This window comes from Trachypithecus francoisi, unplaced genomic scaffold (assembly GCF_009764315.1).
Source record: "Trachypithecus francoisi isolate TF-2019V2 unplaced genomic scaffold, Tfra_2.0 Lachesis_group1, whole genome shotgun sequence".
In the NCBI taxonomy this organism is placed as follows: Eukaryota; Metazoa; Chordata; class Mammalia; order Primates; family Cercopithecidae; genus Trachypithecus; species Trachypithecus francoisi.
The window spans coordinates 44,295,713-44,321,435 of record NW_022681454.1 but is presented as its reverse complement, the minus strand read 5'-3'; the positions used below and the strand labels follow the sequence as shown (position 1 = coordinate 44,321,435).

The 25,723-nt window shown below is 39.4% G+C and overlaps 1 protein-coding gene and 1 long non-coding RNA gene across 3 annotated transcripts in view; one reads left to right on the top strand and one right to left on the bottom strand.

Annotated features, from left to right (window-relative positions):
- Positions 1-1,401: 1,401 nt before the first annotated feature.
- LOC117086341 lies at positions 1,402-20,524 on the bottom strand. Its single transcript, XR_004438298.1, has 4 exons — positions 20,513-20,524; positions 6,054-6,059; positions 3,804-3,807; positions 1,402-1,526 (listed from the first exon to the last, which is right to left on the bottom strand). It is a non-coding gene; the product is annotated as an uncharacterized LOC117086341 (long non-coding RNA).
- A 3,040-nt stretch (positions 20,525-23,564) lies between these two features.
- KCTD8 (potassium channel tetramerization domain containing 8) overlaps positions 23,565-25,723 on the top strand; it is a 287,876-nt gene continuing 285,717 nt past the window's right edge. For both annotated transcript variants that reach the window (XM_033214114.1, XM_033214115.1), the window contains exon 1: positions 23,565-25,553. In XM_033214114.1, coding sequence (XP_033070005.1) covers positions 24,593-25,553 — 961 coding nt within the window. In that variant the 5' untranslated portion in view covers positions 23,565-24,592. The remainder of the gene's footprint in view (positions 25,554-25,723) is intronic.

The following is a 25,723-nucleotide window of genomic DNA, read 5'->3' as shown; positions in this document are numbered from 1 at the left end:
GTATAATGCCAGAGATAGGGATTAAGTTTCATTATCCTGTATATGGATGTCCAATTTTCCTGCAACATTTATTGAAAAGGCTATCTTTTCCCCAGTGTATGTTTTTGGCACCTTTGTTCTTGAGTTCACTGTAGGTGCATAGATTTGTTTCTTGGTTCTCTATTTTGTTCTATTGCTCTATATGTTTGTTTTTATGACAGTACCATGCCATTTTGCTTACTATAGCTTTGTAGTATAATTTGAAGTCAGGTAATGTGATTCCTCCATTTGTGTTCCTTTGGCTTAGGATGGATTTGGCTATTCTGGGTCTTTTGGGGTCCCATATACATTTTAGCATAGTTTTTTCTATTTTTGTGAAAAATGTCATTGATACAGTATTAATTCTTTTAATCCATGAACATGGAGTGTATTTCCATTTGTTTGGTGTCTTCAATTTCTTTCATCCATGTTGTATAGTTTTCATTATAGAAAAATTTTCACTTATTTGGTTGTTAATTTCTAGTTATTTAATTTTATTTGTGGCCATTGTAAATGGTATTACCTTTTTATTTCTTTTTCAGATTGATCCCTGTTGGCATATAGAAACACTACTAAATTTTATATGTTGATTTTGCATCCTGCCATTTTACTGAATTTATCAATTCTAAAAGTTTTTTGGTGTAGTCTTCAGGCTTTTTTCATTTTTTCATTTTTTATTTATTTTATTTTATTTTATTTTATTTTATTTTTTGAGACAGAGTCTCGCTCTGTCACCCAGGCTGGAGTGCAGTGGCATGATCTCGGCTCACTGCAAGCTCCGCCTCCTGGGTTCACGCCATTCTCCTGCCTCAGCCTCCTGAATAGCTGGGACTACAGGTGCCTGCCACCAAGCTCGGCTAATTTTTTGTATTTTTAGTAGAGACGGGGTTTCACCATGTTAGCCAGGATGGTCTCAATCTCCTGACCTCGTGATCCGCCTAATCCGCCCACCTCAGTCTCCCAAAGTGCTGGGATTACAGGCGTGAGCCACTGCGCCCAGCCCAGGCTTTTTTCAAATATAAGATCATATCATCAAGGATAATATACAAGCAAACAGGAATTATTTGACTTCTTCCTTTCCAATTTGGATGCCTTTTATTTCTTTCTGTTGTCTGATTGTTCCTTCTAGGGCCTCCAGTACTATGTTGGATAACAGTGGTGAAAGTGAGCATCCTTGTTATGTTATAGATCTTAAAGTAAAGGCTTTCATTTTTTCCCATTCAGTATGATACTAGCTATGTGTATGTAATTTATGACTTTTATTATGTTGAGGTAAGTTACTTTATACACAGTTTTTTGAGGGTTTTTAACAAGAAGAAATGTTGAATTTTATCAAATGCTTTTTCAGCATCAATTGAAATGATCTTATGGTTTTTATCCTTCATTCTGTTGATATGATGTATCACATTGATTGATTTGCATGTGTTGAACCATCCTTGCATCTCAGGTATAAATCTCACTTGGTCATGATGAATGACCTTTTTAATGTATCACTGAATTTGGTTTGCCTCTACTTCGTTGAAGACTTATGAATCAACAGTCATCAGAAATATTGGCCTGTAGTTTTCTTTCTTCGATGTGTCTGTGTCTAGTTTTGATATTACGGTAATACTGGCTTTATAGAATAAGTTTGGATGTATTCTCATCTCTTCTAATTTCCAAAATAGTTTGAGTAGGATTGGTATTAGTTGTTCTTTAAATGGTAGAATTCAGCAGTGAAGGCTTTGGGTCCCAGGATTTTGTTTACTGGGAGAATTTTTATTATGGCTTTGATCTTGTTACTTGTTATTGGTCTCTTCAGGTTTTGGATTTCTTTATGGTTCAATCTAGGTAGGTTATATGTGTCTAGAAATTTGTTCATTTCTTCTAGATTTTCCAATTTGGGCATATAGTTGCTTATAGTTGCCATTAATTGTCCAGGGATATTTGTAACTAGAGACACATCAGTGATAAATTCACCTAGTTCTGTTTCACATATATGTGGTCAAGATACTGATTTGGTTGGTGGTCAAATCTGTTGATAGATTACTAATTTACGTAAAATTTTATTTACAGTTTATTTTGAAGTTATATTCTAATTCAGTAAATCACATAATTGTTTAAAGGAAGAATTACTTATGGCCTTAAAGGGAAAGGAAAACCTTAAGGTAACATTTAAGGGAGAAAAAGTAACTCAATGTTTTAGCAGGAAAAAAGAATTCCAGCTATATCAAGCAGCACTGATAATTCATAAATGTTACAAGAACAAGGGTCAAAGACAGAAACACATAACATTTTTATCTCATGAAGACAAAGAACTTAAAATTCCTAACTAAAGAAACAGCATATCTGTTGCTTAACAGATATGTCAACAGTTAAGAACATAGGAAGAACTTTAAAAGGTTTTGATATATTTCTGCGATATCAATTCACACACACACACACTCTCTCTCTCTCTCTCTCACTCACTCGGAAATGCAGCCCTTCCTTATTTAAAAAAAGCACTAATTTTCTAGGCAAAGGGGGCTAATATCTAGACCAAAATTAATTAATTAATTAATTAAAATCTCTCTCCTCCATGTTTAGATAGGAAGAACCTATTTCAGATACGCTCAATAAAAAGCAGAAAAATGACTACAGACAGAAAGGGCACTAAAGCAACAACAAAAAAATGGTACAGCATCAACTTTACATGAAATGGTTTCTGTGATGGAGAGGTACCCATTATGTAGGGCAGAAACAGTATGATTTTAAGACCATTGAAGGGAGAAGACAAGGGGAAAATATGAGACTACAATATTGTATAACTTTAATAAAGAAAGGATGAATCTAAAATGATTAAGGTGCGTCTCAGCCCACAATGTGCTCCACCACTATAGGAAGTCATGCCACAGATGAAGAGAAGAGGCTAAGAAGGCTTGTTAAGGCACTCATAGGCAGACTCTGACCTTCACAGCTTGGCATTTCAATAGCTACTATCAGAAGTGCCTTTTAAAATGCTTTTTATTATGTTCATATACAAAGCCATTCTAAATAACACATATTATTCCATATTGTGTTTTTTAAATGTAGTTTACATGTACATTTTGAAGTGTTGAACTGTAATTGGAGAATGCTGGAAAAATATGTTCTGTAATAGATAATAGAGCTTCCAGGTCACTTTTTGTGGTAACTTAGGCAGGGTCTAGATATTTTTAAGGTTTTCAAAAACTTCTTGAAATATCTTCAGATTAAGATAAAAATAAATTATGTCATACATCCCTTTTAGTAAGGGGAGAATTTGCACATACATAAAAATAATAACTGGGAGATTCCCCGAAGTCTGTCCAAATTGCACTGCATTGCCTAAGATGCTATCAGAAGAGAGGAGACATTATATCCTACACAAAAATCAGGCTAACTGAAAATAGAAAATTGAATTATAAGTGACAAGAGGAAGATCATTAAACATTTAAATTGTCACTTTAAGAATAGGGTGAAATTCAATCTAAAAGTAATGAAAGTACACCAAAGGAGCAAAGACTGTATAGATAAGGAATAGAAACTTAGACTTCAAATGGGAGGGTAAAAAAATTATTTGTTGATGTTGCTTTGTTTTGGTTTTTGAAAATCATATTTTATTTTAAACATTAGTTTTAAATGTGATAAGAAATTACCTAGTAGTAATTATTATTATTACTTAAAATAATAAATAAATACATTAGAAAACACTGATAATTATGCCCACGGGATAAATATATAAACCTTTGTTAGATTCAGCAAGAATGAGGAAAGGATGGAGCTGCATTCATTGGTAGACTACCAACTAGCCTTATGCCGTTACAAAGCACTTTCAATGTGGCTAGTCCAAGTTGAGATGTGCTGTAAAGGTAAAATATCCATAGCATTTCACAGGCTTAGTATGAAAAAAAAAGTAAGCTATGCTAATAATGTTTTATATTGATCATATGTTGAAATGAAAATTTTTTGGATATATTGAGCTAAATAAAATGTATTATTAATTTCACCTGTGTGTAGTCAGGAATTTAATCTTGCCCAAAGAGAAGTTTGGCCTTTGTGTTCAGCTCTTGGGATGTTATCTTACTCGGCTCTTGGGAGGTTATCTCAGCCCTTGTAATGTCCTGCCTGTAAGAGTGTTTTTGTTTACCTGGAAGTCCTGGGCTATAGGAGACTGTATTAGTCCACTTTCACATGGCTATAAAGATACTAGCTGAAACCAGGTAATTTGTAAATAAAAGAAGTGTAATTGACTCACAGTTCTGCATGGCTGGGGAAGCCTTGGGAAACTTAAAATCATGGCAGAAGGCAAATGGGAAGCAAGGCATGTCTTACATGGCAGCAGCAGAGAGAGCGAGCCAGAGGAAACTGCCACTTTTCAACCATCAGATCTTGTAAGAACTCCCTATTACAAGAACAGCATGCGGGAACCGTTCCCATGATCCAGTCACCTCCCATCATGTCCCTCCCTTCACATGTGGGGATTACAGTTCGAGATCAGATTTGAGTGGGGATGCAGAGCCAAACTATATCACAGACAGTATAATAATATCATTCATAATGGGGCTTCGAATCATACGGGATCAGCTGAAACTTGAGAGGGGCTGGAGGCTGAGATCAGTCACTTGGGCAGCCAACCATGTGTATATGACTAAGTTCCAATAAAACTCTGGATGCTGAGTGTCAGAGGAGCTTCCCTATTTGCCAATACTCTGTGTATATTGCCATACCCTGATGCTGGGAATGTTGATACTGTGCCTGACTCTACTTGGAGAGGGCAATTGGAAGCTCCAGGGATGAAATGTTCCTGGACTGTGCCCCACGTGTCTGATCCCTTGACTGACTGCACCATTTGCTAGCTGTGTGAACTTTGTCAAGTCATCTAATTTACTGTGTATCAGTTTACTTTTGAGTGGAGATTATAAGAATACTTAGAGGATTGTTGTGAGGTTTAAATGGCTTATTATATCCAAAGTGCTTACAAGAGCGCCTGGCACATGCTATGCAGGGATAAAATACAATAATTGTTGCCACTGAGTATATGAAGATGTATAAATGGTATCACTGTCCATCTAGTTGTCACTAATTCCTCCCCTTTATCTTTTTTCTTTTAAACCAGTAGGATGATTAGATCACTCTTTTTTCTAAAATGCTGTGATAAACCCCCACGACTTAACTCGGATTATAGCCTATCTTTGGCCTTATTTCCCTTCGCTCCCTCTGTATTCCAGTTGTATCAATTTACTCAAATTCCTCTAAAAATACCAAGTACTTTTTCTGAATAAACTCCCAGCTAGGAATATTATTTTTTGGCCCAAATCCTCCACTTGTCTTTCATCTTGGCCTTGCATGCCATCAGAATCTGTCCAGAATTCTCTTTCTTGGCTGGTTCCCTTGGCATTTGTTTATATTGCTGTCATGGCATTGTCACCTTGTATTATTTGTCTGCTCTGGATATCTCCTGTTTGCCCTTCCCAGTCCACTCTTCATCCTTCTACAGTCTTCTTTGTGTTCTCAGAATGCTGACCCATATGAAATAAAAAATGAGCTCCCCGCTCTCGGTGTGGCTTTTGGTTGCATTTAACGAAGTGATGATAACTGACAAAAAAATAAAATAGGAGAAGAATAAGATTGGAGTGTTTATTTTTCCCTTGCTTCCTTCCTGCTAGGTTGCTCTAGGTCGATGCCTCTTTACCAAAGCCCACAGCCTCTTCAAACAGCTTTCTTTGTACAGCTTTATCTCTGAGGTTCCAGCGACCGCTTCTTCCCCTTACCCTTCAGACTTAGACATAGCAATGGCTTTCTGCTCTTACTAGTAAAAGTGCTTCCTTTGTGTCTTTCTTTTCTTAAGCTCTATACACACAAAGTCTTGGCGATTACACAACAGGAGTGTGTGCCATCCATTTCCTACCTAGACCCTAATACAATCCTTACGGTGTCCTTTGAGAAAGAAGATTAAATAAGAGAACTTCTAGGATGGAAGGAACGAATAGGAGATATTAATTCAGAATATATATTTTGAATATTCCTTTTTTATTTTATTGATAAAATAAATTTACATTTTGCTCTTCTTCATATTCTTTTCTTTAAGGTGTTAAAAAGCACATTTGATATGTTGTCTCATTAATCCTGGCCAGGCTGCATCAGGCATCAGAACAAATTATTATCTAAAGACAGGATAAGCTGGGCATGGTGGTTCATGACTGTAACCCCAGCACTTTGGGAAGCCGAAGCAGGTGGATCAAGAGGTCAAGAGATTGAGACCATCCTGGCCAACACCATCTCTGCTAAAAATACAAAAATTAGCTGGACGTTGTGGCGTGTCCCTGTAGTCCCAGCTACTTGGGAAGCCGAGGCAGCAGAATCACTTGAACCCAGGAGGCAGAGGTTGCAGTTAGCTGAGATTGAGCCACTGTACTCTAGCCTGGTGACAGAGTGAGGCTCTGTCTCAAAAATAAACAAATGAATAGATAAATAAATAAATAATAAAGACAGGATATAGAGCCAGGAAATGGATGTGAGGCAGGAAGCAGAAACCAACATCTTAGTGTAAGGGGAGCAAGATTTGTACTAAGATATAGGATTTTAAATACAAGTACAAGAAAAGTGACAAACCATCCAAAAAAAACAGGACCAGGGAATAGACTCAAGTTTCAAGATAAAAGTACTGCTGGGAGAATGCTGCTAAAATCTGAGGTTCTGCATCATTTTGAAGGTGAGCTGGGTGCCTGTCACTTAGAAAACATCACATAAATATTTATTGAAAGGATTGGAAATGAAATAATGAATACATGCCAGAGTAGGAGGCCTTTACTGATCTTCTATTAAGGATCCTTTTTCAGCTGTCAGATCTTGATATGTGCTGTGTGAGGATTTAAGGTAAAGGAAGGAAATAACTCACAGTTATTGATTGCTTAGTGTGTGCTGGGCACAATCTGGGGGCTTTTAATTTTTAATAAAATTTGAGTATATAAATATTAAAACATCATTTTTATATGGTGATATTGAGGCTCCCACAGAATAAGTAAGCAGTCCAATGTGAAACATCCAGAAGTCGGGCTGACATTTCCAAAAACCATGCAAACCTTAGGCTGATGGAATGTCCACAGCTAATGGGGACATCTAGTTATTCTAATGCCTAGACTAGGATACACATTTCTAAACATGACTGATTTCATACAGGCAAGAAATGGAATGAAGTTAGAAAAATAGTTACTTGATCTCATTCCACGCTTTTGCTCTCAAATGCTGATTCCTTTAGGGTCCTAAGTGCAACAAAAAATATTTTCCCTGAAAGAATTTGGCCTAAAAATCTAAACACACTCTAGGTTCTTCGATATGAAACCTTCTGGAAAGCAAGGTGGGCCATTTCTCGAGCTCTTTAGGTGATATCATTTCTTTTATTCACAATATGTTCAAAGAAGACGAGTTCTGCCTCTCTGCCAAGGCTAAACCCCTCATCAGCGCTCTTGATCTCTTCTTTCTTTAGGCTTTTCTCCATTAAAGAGCCTTTCTTTAACTTTCTCACTATTTCTACAGTCTGTTTTCATCTCAACCTGTAGGCATCCTTAGTTTTCCTGCCTCCAATATTTTATTTCAACCCTGACAGTACATTCTCAATTATTCTTCCCCCAACCAAATTCTCTCTGCCAACTCAACTCTATCCTTTACACATAAACTTCTATCCTCACATCAAAGTAATGCAAACCTGGATACAAATACAAATACAAACTTTAATAGTTATTAACTGTGTGATTTTGGGTAACTGACTCAATATCCGTAACTCTCTGTTTCCTGGTTTGCAAATCAAGGATAATATTACCAACATCCCTTATAGAACCGCTTTTATTAAGTTGTAGATTAATGTTTGGTTTTCAGCTCTTAGGATAAGTAAATTTTCTGGTACCCTTAATCTGCTAGTACAAGTACCTTAAATATATCATTTGAGATATTGATCACTATCTTATATTCAATCTGCCTTACATATTGAAACATTTAACAAATCAATTTTCTTTCCCAAGTGGGTTGGTAATTTCTTTTTTCTTTTTGGTAATTTGAATCATTTGACCGGCCACATTTTCTTTCCTCTAGGAAGCTCATATGTCACACAAGTCCAATTTGGGTCAAATTTAATAACCTAGTACACTATGAAATGTGTAATTGTGTTCTACATTTCTTACTTATCTCAGTTTTGTATATTATATTTTCTCTGTCCTGAATTTAAACTATTTACATTGTTCTATAAGCCATTTTTCTGAAATAAGGGCATGGTTTGATAGATGAATACATAGATGGATAAGTTGATAGATAATTAGATAGATTATCTATAATAATAGATAATCATTAGATAGATTAGTTAGACAGTATTATTACTAGGCCTTGTTTTGCTCATGCTATATTTTCATTTTGAAACTGTCCTCCAAGTCTATCAATGTTACGTCTATCTTTTAGAGTCTATCTGTTATACCCACTACCCAGTTATTTTCGTGTTTTTTAGTCCTTCAACCAGAAGTGCTCTCTCTCTTTCCACGTACCCTCATATCACTTTCTGTATTCTTCTGTTGTAACATTTACCTTATTCCTCTCTGTAATTCAATCTCTAGTTATTTGTGGACTTGTCTAGTTCTCCTTTCCCATGTTGTACATTTTTAATGACAGGGTATATGTTCTATCCACTTTCATGACCCACAGTGTACTTAGTAGAGTACATACAGTCATGTTCCAGATAATGACATTTCAGTCATTGATGGGCTGCATATACGACTGTAGTCCCACAAGATTATAATGGAGCTGAAGATGATGTAGCCATTGTAATATTGTAGTGCAATGCATTACTCCTGTGTTTGTGGTGATGCTGGTGTAAACAAAGTTACTGTGCTGCCAGTCACATAAAAGCATGCAGTAATGCAATAATGTCCTAGCCTTCACATTCACTCACCAGTCACTCACTGATTTATCCAGAGTGACTTCCACTTCTGAAAGCACCATTCATGGTAAGTACCCTATACCAGTGTACCATTTTTAGTCTTTGATACCATATTTTTATTGTACCTTTTCTGAGTTTTAGTAGATTTAGATACACAAATAGCATTGTGTTACAATTGCCTGCAGTATTCAATACACTAATATGCTGTACAGGTTTGTAGCCGAGGAGCAATATGCCCTACCATGTATCCTAGGTGTGTAGCAGGCTATACCATCTAGGTTTGTGTAAGTACATTCTATGATGTTCCCACATGACAAAATCAACTAATGACATTTCTCAAAATGTATCCCCATTGGTAAGCAATACGTGGCTGTCGCTTATTTTCAATAAATACTTGAATTTTATTGAAATGGAATTGGTATGAACTGAAATTGTGAAGCTGCTTCAAAATTAATCAAAACTGTATACATAAGTAAAAGATAAATGCTATCTTTTTTGATATTTGCATTGAAGTAACTGATTGTTTCCTTTTATTTGATGAATTTCCCCAAGATCAGTCAGAAAATTTCAAAATTTCTGGTTTCATGAATGGTCAATTATCCAATATTATCCAATTTGTATAATATTCATCAATTTTCCAATATTTGAATAAATAAATGAGTAATATGGAGTAAATGAGAGTAACATGGGTAATACTTTTTTAAATGAGCATAATGAGTACTCCTAGACAAAAAGCCAATACTTCTGCAGGGAGAAGAATGAACTTTGGAAAGCAGAGATAAAAATTTATGCAGTAGAACTATATGCATCATATGATGATCAGAGTAGAGAACATTGCTGAAAAACTGGGTAACAAGTAAATTTTTAAGTGTTCACAGACATATTTGTGTTTACCAGGTCAATATCTAAAGATGAAAATAAATGATTCACTGAAGGAGAATTAAGGCTTGCAGATGTTGCAAGGGGTGATAAAAAATGAAGTAGACGGTAGTTCTGTATTAACTAGAGTAAAGGCAAATTGGCTAAAGCAATTTATTAGAGCAGAATAAATGATCATGATGAAAAAAATGGAAATTCTTATTCAAAATGAAGTATTGCAGGATCTGGCCAGCAACCCACAATGCAAAGGGGCTCTCTCTTTGTTCCCAGGTGGATCAGCAGGTCGAGAAATAGTAGACACACACAAGATAGTGAAAGCTGGGTCCAGGGGGGTCACTGCCTTCTGGTCCCGTGGTGCCGCCAATGCACTGGATATACCAACATTTATTATTAAGTTTAGTGAGGGCAGGGGTAGGTTAGTGAGGGATTTAGAGTCATTTGATTATGAGGTGAGATGGTCACATGGGGATGAAGTAATTCTTTAACATAACATCTGTATGCAGAAGTACAGTATACAGAAATAAGGATTTACAATATAGTGTGTGCATCAGTAATTTCTAACAGAGCCTTAAAACAGAAACACAGTCTTTCCATAACCTATGATTAGCAAGATATTCATCAGCAGTAACAGTTGCAGCAAAAGCTGGTTACAAACAATCCATAGAAACAGCACGTGAAGCTAGACAACCAGTTAGACCAGAAATTCTCAGAAAGGAGTAGGCCTTAACCCTAAAGAGGCCTAGAAGAGCCGTGGCAAGATGAGGCCGTTTATAGCCCTATCTTATCCATATGGACAGGTGCCCCCCATGCGTCCATTTATAGGCTTTCCGCAAGGGTCACGTTCTATTCCCAGAGCTATGAACATCTGCTTTTCTGGGATAGGAATCTTGGTGATGTGAAACCTCCCTGACTGCACGTCCGTTCATAGGCTCTCTGCAGGGGAAGCACATCACGTGCTCATCCTGGCAATCCAACCTGGCATTGTCTTTACACAAAATTACTGCATACAATTTTGTATTTACAGTAATCAGGAGCATTTCATCTTTTATTCCGTAGCAATAGTTCAGGGGGTCTCCCTACAATGAAGGAAACACCTGACTGTCCTTTCAAGTCTTTGAGTATTGGCTTAAGATTTCAGATAGCCATACTCTTGAATTAGCTGCTTGTGCATGTGTGTGTACCTCTTTGTGTATATGTGTCCCATACATCACGATTAGGTATGCTAAACCTACAGAATGTGTGCCACAGCAAAATGCTATGGCTCTAGTCACGGAATTTTCCCCATGTAAATATTATAGGAGGTATAATGGTGTTTGATTCTCGCAGCGTTTGCAGCAGATTGTACTTTCCAACAATGGCCACAGTGATATTTTTGGTGCCATATACTCTACTAGAATTTCTCCCTCTCCCTTCAAGTGGCAGCATTTTGTTTCTTCCTCTTAAAACTGGGAAGGTTCTGTGGATGCCTTGATTAATAGAATATGATAGAAATGACATTTTGGGATTTTGGGGGTTAGGATATAAAATATGAAACCCCTTCTGCCTAGCTCTCTCTTCATGAGTTGTACAGTTTTGGAGTCCTGAGTAACCATGGTAGAAAGACCATGCATACAAACCACACACACACACACACAAACACACACACACACACACACACACACACACACACACAGAGAGAGAGAGAGAGAGAGAGAGAGAGAGAGAGAGAGAACCAGTGTCCAAAGAGCCTCAACTGTTGTAGCCCTAATTGTTTGAGTCTTCACAGCTCAGACAACAGATGATTCCATCCCCAGCCTCTGTCTTATTTCAGACTTGGGAGGCCTTGAGCAAGAATCAGCCAGCTGAACCCAGAACCACAAAGATAATGGTAAAATTATTGTTATTTAAGCTGCCAAGTTTTGGGGTGCTTTGTTGTGCAACAATATATAACCAGAACAGTATTTCCCAGAAGATATTAGGAAGTGTCCATTTAATAAACTAGTAAACTGATCATAAAAGATACTTGCTCTGGGTCACTAAGAAAATCTGTATCATTGTTAAGGCTGGGATTAAAATTCAGTTTCTGTCTCTTGTTCAGACCTCTGTTTCACTCGAGTTATGACGGGGAAAAATAAAGCACACCCTAACACTCATTGGCATGAAACTTCATAACATACAATTTACTCAAAAGATAGATTTTTAAAAACCTGTTTATTGAGCCTGAATAACATTGTGTGTTATATCAGGTGTTCATTAGCTGAATTTATACCTTACATTACAGTGCTCTCCTAGATTAAAGCATTGTACTTTAATTGTATTTTTAAAGTTTGATTCAACTGATGTACTTTTTAAAATAGAACCTACAGATATATAAATATCAATATTTTGCTACTTAGCAGTACATAGCAAAATTAAATTGTACCACTAATGCCTGTGAGTCATCTCATGCTAATTAGCTACAGTGTAGATAAACAATCTGCCCATCATCATTTTAGGCTTTCTGTTTGCAGAGCACTGAACTGAAAATAAAACAACTGGAGAATAGTACTCGTATTCAACGAATTTGTTACTATGTAGAGATAGTGATAATTCAGGACACATACAAGTAAAAGATTTTAAAAAATAGTTCTTTGTACAAGCTATATTTATTTGCTGAGAAAACCAAGAGTAAAGTGATAGAACTTTTTAAAGAAAAAAATTATAAATATTCAGCACACTAAAGCGCATATTTAAAACTCATGCTATAAATTATGCATTTCTAAATATTTAAGCATTCAGTGATATGGTACTATATTAATTGTATTTGTTGATGAAAACTATTAGCAACCACATGAAATTTGTCATATAAAATCATATGAAAAATACAGATAAACCATAAAAAATTGTCATTTTTTGAGGCTTTTTATGAAAGTGGCTATTATATATGGTTCAGCCTGACATATCAATTAGGTGAAGGTACTGTTCCAGCCTCAGACAATTGACTCCTACCAAGGACTTCAATTATTTGACATATATTCAGCAATCCTTGTATAAAATTCCTATGATAAAAGAAGCTATTTGACTTGTTAATAAATATAAACTATATTTTGTTTTATCAAACTATCAGCATTCCCATCCACAGTCTACATTTATAACTTTTAATAGTAGATTACTTAAGGACACTTCTTTTAAATTTTTGATTGCTTCTCTTTAGGTTTAATATATTTTCCAAACATTTTACTAACTGCAAATCTTAAATTGAAGGACTAATTTCTTATATTGAATTCACCCAGTGCTCCCATTAGAGACAAGCATGATAGAAAAAAAGTAATATTATCATAACACTATTTTATTTCCATAGTAACTTCAGTTAAGGAGCATAAAATGCCCTATAGTCATTATCTAAATAATCCTCTTGACAAACCTAGTAGATAGGTGTTATGATTTGCATGTTTGTGCCGTCCAAAACTCATGTTGAAATTTAATTGCCATTGTAATAGTATTAAGCGGTGGGATCTTTAATAGGTGATTAGGCCATGAGGGATCCACAGTCATGGGTGGGTTTAATGCCCTAATAAAGAACTTTCTGGCATGAGCATGCCTCTCTCTCTCTATCTCTCCCTCCCCCTCCTTACCCCTCTCTCTTCCCTCTGCCTTCTGGCATTCTGGCATGTAGTGAAGCAGTAAAAAGACCCTTGCCTAATGCTAGAACCTTGATCTTGGATTCCCAGCCTCCAGAACTGAGAGAAAACAATTTTTATTGATTATAAATTACCTAGTCCCATATATTCTGTTATAGCAGTGGAAAGTTTACTAACAGAGTAGGAGAAAAAGCTAAAAAGTGTACGAAACGATTGAATTTTAGCTATGATTACAATTTGTATCATGGAGCCAAACTCATGAGTTAATAATTGCTGGCCAGGGGCGGAGCAAGATAGCCGAATAGGAAGAGCTCCAGTCTCCAACTCCCAGCGCGAGCGACACAGAAGACCGGTGATTTCTGCATTTTCAACTGAGGTACTGGGGTCATCTCACTAGGGAGTGCCGGACAATCGGTGCTGGTCAGCTGCTGCAGCCTGACCAGCGAGAGCTGAAGCAGGGCGAGGCATCGCCTCACCTGGAAGCGCAAGGGGGAAGGAAATCCGTTTTCCTAGCCAGGGGAACTGAGACACACAACACCTGGAAAATCGGGTAACTCCCACCCCAATACGGCGCTTTAAGGAAACAGGCACACCAGGAGAATATATCCCACACCTGGCCGGGAGGGTTCCACCCCCACGGAGCCTCCCTCACTGCTAACTCAGCAGTCTGCGGCGATCTATCTGCAAGGCAGCAGCGAGGCTGGGGGAGGGGCGCCCGCCATTGCTGAGGCTTAAGTAGGTAAACAAAGCCGCTGGGAAGCTCGAACTGGGTGGAGCTCACAGCAGCTCAAGGAAGCCTGTCAGTCTCTGTAGACTCCACCTCTGGGGACAGCCCACAGCTGAAGTCCAATAGCGGAAGCAGCGGGGGCCGGTGCAGACGCGAACGACTCTGTCTGACAGCTTTGGGGAGAGCCGTGGATCTCCCAGCGCGGAGGTTGAGATCTGAGAACAGACAGACTGCCTGCTCAGGTGGGTCCCTGACCCCTGAGTAGCCTAGCTGGGAGACATCCCCCACTAGGGGCAGTCTGACACCCCACACCTCACAGGGTGGAGTCACCCCTGAGAGGAAACTTCCAAAGGAAGAATCAGACAGGTACACTCGCTGTTCAGCAATATTCTATCTTCGGCAACCTCTGCTGCTGATACCCAGGCAAACAGGGTCTGGAGTGGACCTCAAGCAATCTCCAACAGACCAACAGACAGTCCTTCTGACTGTCAGATGGAAAACTATCAAACAGGAAGGACACCTATACCAAAACCCCATCAGTACGTCACCATCATCAAAGACCAGAGACAGATAAAACCACAAAGATGGGGAAGAAGCAGGGCAGAAAAGCTGGAAATTCAAAAAATAAGAGCGCATCTCCCCCTGCAAAGGAGCGCAGCCCATCGCCAGCAATGGATCAAAGCTGGTCAGAGAATGACTTTGACGAGATGAGAGAAGAAGGCTTCAGTCCATCAAACTTCTCAGAGCTAAAGGAGGAATTACGTACCCAGCGCAAAGAAACTAAAAATCTTGAAAAAAGAGTGCAAGAATTGACAGCTAGACTAATTAATGCAGAGAAGATCATAAACGAAATGACAGAGATGAAAACCATGACACGAGAAATACGTGACAAATGCACAAGCTTCAGTAACCGACTCGATCAACTGGAAGAAAGAGTATCAGCAATTGAGGATCAAATGAATGAAATGAAGCGAGAAGAGAAACCAAAAGAAAAGAAGAAAAAGAAATGAACAAAGCCTGCAAGAAGTATGGGATTATGTAAAAAGACCAAATCTACATCTGATTGGGGTGCCTGAAAGTGAGGGGGAAAATGGAACCAAGTTGGAAAACACTCTTCAGGATATCATCCAGGAGAACTTCCCCAACCTAGTAGGGCAGGCCAACATTCAAATTCAGGAAATACAGAGAACGCCACAAAGATACTCCTCCAGAAGAGCAACTCCAAGACACAGAATTGCCAGTTTCACCAAAGTTGAAATGAAGGAAAAAATCTTAAGGGCAGCCAGAGAGAAAGGTCGGGTTACCCACAAAGGGAAGCCCATCAGACTAACAGCAGATCTCTCGGCAGAAACTCTACAAGCCAGAAGAGAGTGGGGGCCAATATTCAACGTTCTTAAAGAAAAGAATTTTCAACCCAGAATTTCATATCCAGCCAAACTAAGTTTCATCAGTGAAGGAGAAATAAAATCCTTTACAGATAAGCAAATGCTTAGAGATTTTGTCACCACCAGGCCTGCCTTACAAGAGACCCTGAAGGAAGCCCTAAACATGGAAAGGAACAACCGGTACCAGCCATTGCAAAAACATGCCAAAATGTAAAGACCATCGAGGCTAGGAAGAAACTGCATCAACTAACGAGCAAAATAACCAGTTAATATCATAATGGCAGGATCAAGTTCACACATAACAATATTAACCTTAAATGTAAATGGACTAAATGCTCCAATTAAAAGACACAGACTGGCAAACTGGATAAAGAGTCAAGACCCATCAGTCTGCTGTATTCAGGAGACCCATCTCACATGCAGAGACATACATAGGCTCAAAATAAAGGGATGGAGGAAGATCTACCAAGCAAATGGAGAACAAAAAAAAGCAGGGGTTGCAATCCTAGTCTGTGATAAAACAGACTTTAAACCATCAAAGATCAAAAGAGACAAAGAAGGCCATTACCTAATGGTAAAGGGATCAATTCAACAGGAAGAGCTAACTCTCCTAAATATATATGCACCCAATACAGGAGCACCCAGATTCATAAAGCAAGTCCTTAGAGAACTACAAAGAGACTTAGACTCCCATACAATAATAATGGGAGACTTCAACACTCCACTGTCAACATTAGACAGATCAACGAGACAGAAAGTGAACAAGGATATCCAGGAATTGAACTCATCTCTGCAACAAGCGGACCTAATAGACATCTATAGAACTCTCCACCCCAAATCAACAGAATATACATTCTTCTCAGCACCACATCGCACTTATTCCAAAATTGACCACATAATTGGAAGTAAAGCACTCCTAAGCAAATGTCAAAGAACAGAAATTATAACAAACTGTCTCTCAGACCACAGTGCAATCAAACTAGAACTCAGGACTAAGAAACTCAATCAAAACCGCTCAACTACATGGAAACTGAACAACCTGCTCCTGAATGACTACTGGGTACATAAAGAAATGAAAACAGAAATAAAGATGTTCTTTGAAACCAATGAGAACAAAGATACAACATACCAGAATCTCTGGGACACATTTAAAGCAGTGTGTAGAGGGAAATTTATAGCACTAAATGCCCACAAGAGAAAGCAGGAAAGATCTAAAATTGACACTCTAACATCACAATTAAAAGAACTGGAGAAGCAAGAGCAAACACATTCAAAAGCTAGCAGAAGGCAAGAAATAACTGAGATCAGAGCAGAACTGAAGGAGATAGAGACACAAAAAACCCTCCAAAAAATCAATGAATCCAGGAGTTGGTTTTTTGAAAAGATCAACAAAATGGACAGACTGCTAGCAAGACTAATAAAGAAGAAAAGAGAGAGGAATCAAATAGACGCAATAAAAAATGATAAAGGGGATATCATCACTGACCCCACAGAAAATGAACTTCCATTCACAATTGCTTCAAAGAGAATAAAATACCTAGGAATCCAGCTTACAAGGGATGTAAAGGACCTCTTCAAGGAGAACTACAAACCACTGCTCAGTGAAATCAAAGAGGACACAAACAAATGGAAGAACATACCATGCTCATGGATTGGAAGAATCAATATCATGAAAATGGCCATACTGCCCAAGGTTATTTATAGATTCAATGCCATCCCCATCAAGCTACCAATGACTTTCTTCACAGAATTGGAAAAAACTGCTTTAAAGTTCATATGGAACCAAAAAAGAGCCCGCATTGCCAAGACAATCCTAAGTCAAAAGGACAAAGCTGGAGGCGTCACGCTACCTGACTTCAAACTATAATACAAAGCTACAGTAACCAAAACAGCATGGTACTGGTACCACAACAGAGATATAGACCAATGGAACAGAACAGAGTCCTCAGAAATAATACCACACATCTACAGCCATCTGATCTTTGACAAACCTGACAAAAACAAGAAATGGGGAAAGGATTCCCTATTTAATAAATGGTGCTGGGAAAATTGGCTAGCCATAAGTAGAAAGCTGAAACTGGATCCTTTCCTTACCCCTTATACGAAGATTAATTCAAGATGGATGAGAGACTTAAATGTTAGACCTAATACCATAAAAACCCTAGAAGAAAATCTAGGTAGTACCATTCAGGACATAGGCATGGGCAAGGACTTCATGTCTAAAACACCAAAAGCAACGGCAACAAAAACCAAAATTGACAAATGGGATCTAATTAAACTAAAGAGCTTTTGCACAGCAAAAGAAACTACCATCAGAGTGAACAGGCAACCTACAGAATGGGAGAACATTTTTGCAACCTACTCATCTGACAAAGGGCTAATATCCAGAATCTACAAAGAAGTCGAACAAATATAGAAGAAAAAAACAAACAACCCCATCAAAAAGTGGGGAAAGGATATGAACAGACATTTCTCAAAAGAAGACATCCATACAGCCAACAGACACATGAAAAAATGCTCATCATCACTGGCCATCAGAGAAATGCAAATCAAAACCACAATGAGATACCATCTCACACCAGTTAGAATGGCAATCATTAAGAAGTCAGGAAACAACAGGTGTTGGAGAGGATGTGGAGAAATAGGAACACTTTTACACTGTTGGTGGGATTGTAAACTAGTTCAACCATTCTGGAAAACAGTATGGCGATTCCTCAAGGATCTAGAACTAAATGTACCATATGACCCAGCCATCCCACTACTGGGTATATACCCAAAGGATTATAAATTACTCTACTACAAAGACACATGCACACGTATGTTTACTGCGGCACTATTCACAATAGCAAATACTTGGAATCAACCCAAATGTCCATCTGTGACAGAGTGGATTAAGAAAATGTGGCATATATACACCATGGAGTACTATGCAGCCATAAAAAAGGATGAGTTTGTGTCCTTTGTAGGGACATGGATGCAGCTGGAAACCATCATTCTTAGCAAACTATCACAAGAAGAGAAAACCAAACACCACATGTTCTCACTCATAGGTGGGAACTAAACAATGAGATCACTTGGACTCGGGAAGGGGAACATCACACACTGGGGCCTATCATGGGGAGGGGGGAGGAGGGAGGGATTGCATTGGGGATTTATACATGATATAAATGATGAATTGATGGGTGCTGACGAGTTGATGGGTGCAGCACACCAACATGGCATAAGTATACATTTGTAACAAACCTGCACGTTATGCACATGTACCCTACAACTTAAAGTATAATAAAAAAACAAAAAAACAAAAAAAAAATAGTTGCTGGCCAAAATAATAAATGAAAGTTTACAATTTGCAAGTAATTTCTAAGGGAAACTGATTTGCTGTCAGAAATTATTAATATTTTAAACGTACTGTGTATGTTAAAGTCTTCTTCCAGTCAGTGAAAATTTTTTTAAATAGCAGTACAAATTTTATAAAATTTATGTTATACATATACCATCACCAGTTTTAGGCTCCTGGTTTATGCCATTTGAAGAGACATAGAGTCACAATATCATTCCCATTGTCCAGCCTAATGAAAATTCTTTTCCAGAATGTTCTAAGGTTATGGAGAATTATGTTGCCCTTTCCCCCCAGGCTTTGGGGAGCTAACCTATATTTTAAGGAGGCAACCAGTTATGCACAATGAGAGACTAGACCATCTATTGCTAACCACCTTCCCAACATAAACATTCCCCCACCCATAGCATATTAAATAGCTACTTCTGAAAACCTGACTTATATATCATATTAGTTAATACGAAAATAGTTTGCAAATAATTTTGGCAAGTACCTGTTGATCACTATTTATGTGCCAGGTATTAAATTAGATGCTTAGCTATACTGGATCATAATCTGGACAAGCTTTCACGAAATTCACTGGGTATCTAATTTTACAGAGTTTAACCAGGTGTTACCCTAAACTTTAGTAGTATTTCTATACAATTTCAAATATAGAATCAGAACTCATATTGAATTATATTAAGATATTAAAGTTGCTGGAATATGTTATTTAATGTGTTCATTAAGCATAGATACTCTGAGTTTCCTAAATACCTGATTTGCAAAAGTTTTCCATTTTATAGAACCATTGACACTCTTACAATTAACATGTGAGGTTTGGGGGCAATGCATACTCTGCTTTCCAACTTTCCCTAGATTCAGCAGCAATTGCTGAATTTGTAGATCTTTCCCATCTTATCTTCAGTCTTATTCCTACAAAGGCCAACTCTGCTTTGTTTGCTCTGATAGCAAGCTCTTTATTTCTAAACTTGCTAAAGTCTATATACCCACAAAATAAACCCTGACCTGGCCTGCTTTTCACAAGAGTGATGCATGCTGTAAACATTATGGGGGTGTGACGGTTGTGTAAGGAACATCTAAGTTCTTTAGTGATTACATTATATTTTCTCCTCTCTCTCTTTTTTTTTGGCCAGAGTGATGTTTTATGGTCCCCATTCCATGTGTTAAATGACTTCTCAAGTATTGAATCTAGCCTCCTCTCATTACAATCCTGTAATTAAAAACTTTTAAAAGTTGTATTTTCTTACCTATTCCTCAAAACACAGACATGCTTTAAAGTCCCAAATGCTTTAGAGCTATACTGTTCAGTTTAGAAGCCAGTAGGCACATGTGACTATTAAGCATATGAGATATAGCTAGTCCAAGTTATGTTATAACTGTTTAGATGTGTCAGAAGAGCTAAATACATACCATATTTTCAATACTTTATGTGGAACAAAATGTAAATTATGTCATTAATACATTTTGAAATGAGATTTTGGACATATTAGACTAAAGAAACTACATTATTAATTTCACATTTATTTTTTAATGTGGCTGTGAGAAATTAAAAATGAGATATATGGTTCCTATATTTGTATTAGATAGCCCTGCTCTAAAAATTGCAAAGACTCTGATACTGGAAAGAATGTCAGGCTTTTTGCTTAGAATTACATGAGATACTTGAGGGTTTTTTGTTTGTTTGTGTTTATTATTATTATTATTATTTTTGGTAAAACTTTCAAATGTCCTGAACTAGATTAACAGATACCAGATGGTTTCCTGAAAATTAGAAGCACAGTTGGCCTTGGACAGAAGCAAGCTAAAAGGGGTAATTAGACCACGGTCAAAAGACTGAACAAAGTTAAAAGAAAAGAAAAAAAAAAAGAACAGGACCAAGGTAAACAAAATCAATGAAATTATATCAGTGTCTAGGATGATAACATGCAATGAGGGAGACAACAATAGATACAGACAGGGAAGGACATGATGGTATGGGGCTGTTCATAATGACAGGGCTGTGTAACCCCAGGGCTTAGGGGTGAGACAACTGGAAGGTAGGTAGAGCTACTAAAATCAGTTACCGGCTTCTGGATCTTGGATCTATCTAGTCAAGATGTAACTCTATTCCCATTCCTGAGAACCACACTGTGAAACAGACATTATAAATATAGTGAACTCCATCAAACAAGGTGGTCTTGTTACAAACCATCATTGATGTGATGAGCTGAGGTCTTTGTTATTTCCACTGTGCCCATGAAGAAACTGAGGTTCAGAGTAACTTGTTGAAAAGCTAGTAAGAGACAAAGTTAGATTTTAACTTAGTTCTATTTGATTTTAACTCTCGTTTTCTTTTGTGTTCTTTCTCCTTTAGAAGAAGATACGTTTTCTGCCTTTAAGTAACTCTCTGCCTAGTGAAGAAATATTTAATTTGTTATTGTAAATTTTAAATTATTTATGTGTTAAAATCTGGACTCAATATATCCTTTTTGGTTTGTTTGCTGTGCTTTTAGAGACACTCAGGTTTGACCGTGTTATTTAAAAATGTGACGGGTATGGGAACTGTTCTAGTGTAATTTCTATTCAGAGAAGCTTGCTGCCTTGTCTCTGCGTAGCAACAGAAGATCTTAAAGGACCCATATGTGTGATCAAATTGGTCTAAGGAACATTAATGGTGTCTGTGGCTTAGAGCAAAATGGTTCTGATTACGGTATTTGGTGTTGATTGCTCAGTTCACCAAATGGATTGCTTCAATTGTGCCTCTTTCTTGCTTTCTCTTCTCTTTCAGTTCTGAGTTTATTTTGATTAGATTCTGGTTCTCACTTTACCTGATTTTAATTGTGAAGAACAGGGTCTAACTCAATTCTACAATCTCATTATTTAGCCTAGTACCCAGCACATAGGTGATACATTGTCATCCATTTATGATATTAATACAGTTCTATTCAGTGAGCTTTCAACCAATATAAATTGGCTACCTCTTTATGGGCTACCTCTACAGTCTACCTTCATGGGGATATAATAGTGCATACGGTCGCATGCCATTTTTACACTCTGGTGGAACACAGTTACAAATCAGTGTGATAAACTTTGCCCATGTGTAAACATGGGATCTTATGGGAACATCTTAGGAGGACGCTTCACTAGGTTGGGTAAGTGAATGTAAAGATTTCCAGAGAAAGTGATATTTAAACTAAGAGCTGGAGGAAATCGGTAAGCAGGGAGAATGGGGTAGGGATCTGGTGGAAGAGGAAGGGCATTCCTAGCAGAAGGAAGAGGAAAGATAGAAATATTGTAGATCTGCGATTTGTTCAGTCTGAGTTCGGTTGAAGGGTATAACTGGGAGACAGAGGAGAGTAATAGGAGTATGAAGAGGGAAGAAATTAAGAAAAAATGTTTAATCAGTGTTGAAGGAATCATTTAAAAAATGAATATATCAAACAATACAATTCATTGTGAATTTTTGAGATGATTCATTTAGAGTATAAATTTTCGACCATTTTATCTTATAGACATAATTTATTTAATTCAAAAGTAAAGGTGGATTTCAACCTGATAATATTAGCGACTTCATATTCATATGCATATTTATTACATATCCACTTCATTACAATTCTACAGTCCGCACCATACTTATCATTAGGGACATTTACCTTACGATAAATGGGCTTCATTAGTAGTGGTTTGAGGCATTATTATTTATTCATCTATGAAAGTTATAAAGCATCTATTAATTCATTTATCCAGGAATGATTACTTTAAATCCCGAATACTTTCTTATTCTTCTAATGAGGCAGAAAATAGTGTATTTTTTCTATTATTTTAATACTTGGTTTTAACTTTTAAATGAAGGCCAAAATCAATTAAATTAGTTAATTTGATAAATCAGTTTATAAATTTGGCAGGACACAATAGTTTTGAGTAAACGGATTGCATGACAATGCATACCAAAACCCCGTTTTAAGTCTCAGTCCTTTGGCAAATATATTGTGTGCTTTCATTGGTCCGTTAGGCTCTCTCTGCTTCATGTAATGCAACTTCAAAATTGGTATGACATCGTCTACGGATGTAGCTTATAAGGATCAATGATTTAAACATAATTTGTAATGCTCCAAAAATAATGTATTAATTTACAACCGTATCTGAAATTCGATAGTTTTTTGGGTAGTCTGAAGAAAAGGAGTTGTTAGTAGGCATTTAACTTTTTAAAAAATATTAAAATCTGTATATCGACGGCTAATGGATAAAGTTCATCTGTAATATTGTTATGATAATTGAAGCACACTACTTTGTGCCACAATACACCCTTTTCTCTTTTGTACTTCATAAATCAATGATTCTTTATGTTTCTGAATACAAAAGTATGATCCAGGGTAGAAGAAAGATTTCTCATTTGCATTCCTATTTTCACTCTTTATCAGAAGTAATGCCCATTTTGCAGACTGTACCTGTACTTTGTACACATGGAAATTAAAGTGAGCTTAAATTCATATAATTTTTATTTGTGACCTTACTCTTGGGGTTAGGACTAATAAAAATATCAGCCACTTTTCTTGCATGATGGAGATGAAAGGGAAATGGAGAGATTAATAAAGAGACTGATCAGGATTAGAAAGAATGAACAAATCGAGTAAGTTTCCTCTCGGGCTCTGTTTCTCCCTCTATAAACATTTATTAAGCATCTACTATAAAACTAAATATTGTAAAAACGTCGGAAGGAACCAGTCGTTACACGCCTTTATTATTGTGAACTGAAATCAGATTTCATAGTTTTAAAAATTTTTCAACAATATGCAGTGCATGCAGTCGTAAAATTTGATTCTAAGACAGGTGCGCTCATTTAGCCCTTCACTTAAACTGTATCATAAAGCCACTTCAAGAGATTCATCTTCCCACCCTCACGTACTCTTTTTGCAATCACTGCTCGCAAGCCAAATTAGGAGCCTGACATCTTTGCTATAATCAAAACCTATTCTCTCCGCTCCTCCACTCCTTACTTTAATGAGAGTGTAAAAAACTAGTTTTTACTGGGGACGGAGGCAAGGAAGAAAGGAAGAGAAGGAAAGGAGGGAGGAAAAGGGGTGGGCATGGACCCAAGGAGGGAGTGAAATGAACGAAGGAGAGCGCTGTCTTTTTTTTCTCGCGTTCGCTTTAGGCGCTCCCTGCCTGCCTCACTCAGCGGGCCGCCCAGCGGCACCTCTCACAGGCTCGACCCTCGGTCCCGCCCCCTAGCGTCGGAGCCCGGGAGCCGCGGCGGGAGCCTATCTCTTTAAATGACAGCTGAGGCTCGGGTCCCAGTCCGGGGCTTGACGTCAGTGCCTCCTCCCGGGCTGCCAGGAGTAGTTAGCGCCACCGTCGGCGCTCCGGCCTTGCGGCGCGCTAGCAAGCTGGCGGGGGGCCGAGTTTTCTTTGCTTCGGCCCCTCCTCCCACCCTCCCCGCGGAGAGCCGAGCAGCAGTCCTAGAGCCTCTCGCAAGTCTCTCTCACACTTCCCCGCCTTCGCCCCAAAGGAGCAGCCGCTCCTACTTGCCTCTCCACTGCCGCCGCCGCACCGGCGGAGCTCCTCTCCCGCGCGTCTCTCCTCCGATGGAGCTTAGGCGCCGCCGACCCCGCAGCTGCCCCGAGCCTTGAGCGGGGCTGCCCCGGCCGGAGGAACGCGCCGCCCCGCCCGAGGGCGCAGAGAGCACCCGGAGTGCTGGGGCGCGGGCTCCGGGAACGAGAAAGTGTAGCTCTCTCGGGTCAGTGGGCCGGCGGCGGGGGGACTATGGCTCTGAAGGACACGGGCAGCGGCGGCAGCACCATCCTGCCCATTAGCGAGATGGTCTCCTCGTCCAGCTCGCCCGGCGCCTCGGCCGCCGCCGCCCCGGGGCCCTGCGCACCCTCGCCCTTCCCCGAAGTAGTGGAGCTGAATGTGGGCGGCCAGGTCTATGTGACCAAGCACTCGACGCTGCTCAGCGTCCCGGACAGCACTTTGGCCAGCATGTTCTCGCCCTCTAGTCCCCGTGGCGGCGCCCGGCGCCGAGGCGAGCTGCCCAGGGACAGCCGGGCGCGCTTCTTCATCGACCGGGACGGCTTCCTTTTCAGGTACGTGCTGGATTATCTGCGGGACAAGCAGCTCGCGCTGCCGGAGCACTTCCCCGAGAAGGAGCGGCTCCTGCGCGAGGCCGAGTATTTCCAGCTCACCGACTTGGTCAAGCTGCTGTCGCCCAAGGTCATCAAGCAGAACTCGCTCAACGACGAGGGCTGCCAGAGCGACCTGGAGGACAACGTCTCGCAGGGTAGCAGCGACGCGTTGCTGCTGCGCGGGGCGGCGGCCGCCGTGCCCTCGGGCCCGGGAGCGCACGGTGGTGGCGGCGGCAGCGGCGCGCCGGACAAGCGCTCGGGCTTCCTCACGCTGGGCTACCGGGGCTCCTACACCACCGTGCGCGACAACCAGGCCGACGCCAAGTTCCGGCGTGTGGCGCGCATCATGGTGTGCGGGCGCATCGCCCTGGCCAAGGAGGTCTTCGGGGACACGCTCAACGAGAGCCGCGACCCCGACCGGCAGCCGGAGAAGTACACGTCCCGCTTCTACCTCAAGTTCACCTACTTGGAGCAGGCCTTTGATCGCCTGTCGGAGGCCGGCTTCCACATGGTGGCGTGTAACTCCTCGGGCACCGCCGCCTTCGTCAACCAGTACCGCGACGACAAGATCTGGAGCAGCTACACCGAGTACATTTTCTTCCGTAAGTTCGCAGCCCAGGCGTTTCTCCGCACCCCTCGCCCCCTGCTGACCCGCAGCGGGTTTGAGCCCCGCTGGAGGCCCGGCAGGGGTGTCCTGGCCAGGAGCTGGTTAACTCCTTATAGAGAGCGGCCCTCCCTGCACGACTCCCTTTTGCAGTAGACACGATTTACA